Source organism: Lissotriton vulgaris, chromosome 7, assembly GCF_964263255.1.
Source record: "Lissotriton vulgaris chromosome 7, aLisVul1.2, whole genome shotgun sequence".
Lineage (NCBI taxonomy): Eukaryota > Metazoa > Chordata > Amphibia > Caudata > Salamandridae > Lissotriton > Lissotriton vulgaris.
The window spans coordinates 57,320,305-57,322,017 of record NC_141695.1 but is presented as its reverse complement, the minus strand read 5'-3'; the positions used below and the strand labels follow the sequence as shown (position 1 = coordinate 57,322,017).

Sequence of the window (1,713 nt, the reverse complement as noted above, 5' to 3'; positions counted from 1 at the left end):
GCAACCTTTGCCAGAGAACACACAGTATCCTGGTGTTTTGAAGCTTCTAAGCTTCTGTGCACCTCTAGTTTAACAAGGATTCCTGAAAAAGAAGACATGGTGGCTGCACAGTTTATCTCTAAAGTGTTGTAAGGCATGCAAAATTACGAAAATAGAACTTAAACAACTTAACGAGTATCAAAAAGCTAGAAGATGTAGACAAATGTATACTTTGTTCACATTTTGTAAAATATCTAAATCCCAACATTTCATTTCACTGAGATCCTTGTATTCATGTTTTAACATAATAATGTTACTTTTATTAACATTTCTGCAACCACTCCTCTTGTGAAACAGTACTGCAATTAAATGGTAGTGTCTTTTGAAATTCCTTTTTCTATAGCCCTTCTTCTAAAACACTTGCAACAAGCCTGAACTTTGGAGAAACATAAACAGTTTGGGATCAATACATCAGTAAATATAATTGTATTACAATAGTACTTTAGAAAATGACTTTCTTTTTTATCGATTTAGCACTTTGAAATGATCAGCCTTTTTGCAGTATCATAATTTATGTTGCTTTCTTTGATTTCCTCAGGGCTTTTTTAAACTCAGTATTTTTCAAGCAGTAGATAATTGGGTTACACAGTGGAGTAACAGCTACATATGACAAAGACATTATCTTGTTGTCCTTAGTTGAATATGTGGACGTCGGCCGCATGTACATAGAACAGAGCGATGCATAGAATAAAACAACCACAGTGAGGTGGGAGGCACACGTGGAGAAGGCCTTGTCCTTCCCACTCTTGGATTTGATTTTCATAATTGAAGCAGCAACTTTGCTATAAGATATGATGATTAAAATAAATGACATCATTGCTATTATAACTCCACTGATGTAAATGAGTGTCTCATTGTTGAAAGTGTCACTGCATGAAATCTTTAACAGGGCAGTCAAATCACAGAAAAAGTGGTTAATTATGTGGGAATTGCAGAACGAGAGCTTGGACGCAAGCACAATATGTGGCACTGCATTTATAAGACCAACTCCCCAGCTTCCAGCAGCCAACCACATGCACACAGCCTTGCTCATGATGGTCATGTAATGCAGGGGTTTGCAGATAGCGACATACCGATCATAAGCCATGACTGTAAGAATGAGGAACTCAATTGTTACCATGCCTAGGAAAAAAAACAGCTGTAGCAGACATTCAGTAAAAGACACCAGTATGCCCTCCAGAAAGAAGTGGGCTAGTAGCTGTGGAAAAAGGACTGTGACGTAACAGATATCAAGGAAGGACAAATGTGTCAGGAAGAAGTACATAGGTGTGTGCAGATGTGAGTTTGAGTAAGTTGTTGTAAGGATCAGAAGATTTCCTACTAGAGTTAACAGGTAAACTATTAAAAATGCAACAAAAAGTGGAATTTGCAACTGCGGAATATCTGAAAATCCGACAATTAAAAAATATTCAGGTGAGCTCAGATTTTCTTTCTTCATTTATCAAGCAATGCAGCAATAATAGAAATTGAAGATACTCTGTGGATAAAATAAATTGAAGTTAATTGATTTGATTGATTGCTACTAGGCATTAACAAAAAATAGAACTATTAAATGAAACATTGTTAGCACAGAGGGACTATTCCAAAATGTATTATTATTTTTCTCTCCTCATCTAAAGTGCAATACCACTTTTCTTGATGAACTATATTTTCTTCCTAGATCAGGGACACTAA

General features: G+C 36.0%; 1 protein-coding gene across 1 annotated transcript; it reads right to left on the bottom strand.

Annotated features, from left to right (window-relative positions):
- Positions 1–550: 550 nt before the first annotated feature.
- On the bottom strand, positions 551–1,477 carry LOC147700713 (olfactory receptor 5V1-like). Its single transcript, XM_086928468.1, has one exon. It carries the CDS (start codon positions 1,475–1,477, stop codon positions 551–553), a length of 927 nt encoding a protein of 308 aa, XP_086784594.1.
- Positions 1,478–1,713: the final 236 nt, after the last annotated feature.

What these genes read in the sequence shown, in the direction of transcription:
- LOC147700713 (XM_086928468.1), bottom strand. Translation starts at nt 1,477, where the DNA reads ATGAAGAAAGAAAATCTGAGCTCACCTGAATATTTTTTAATTGTCGGA.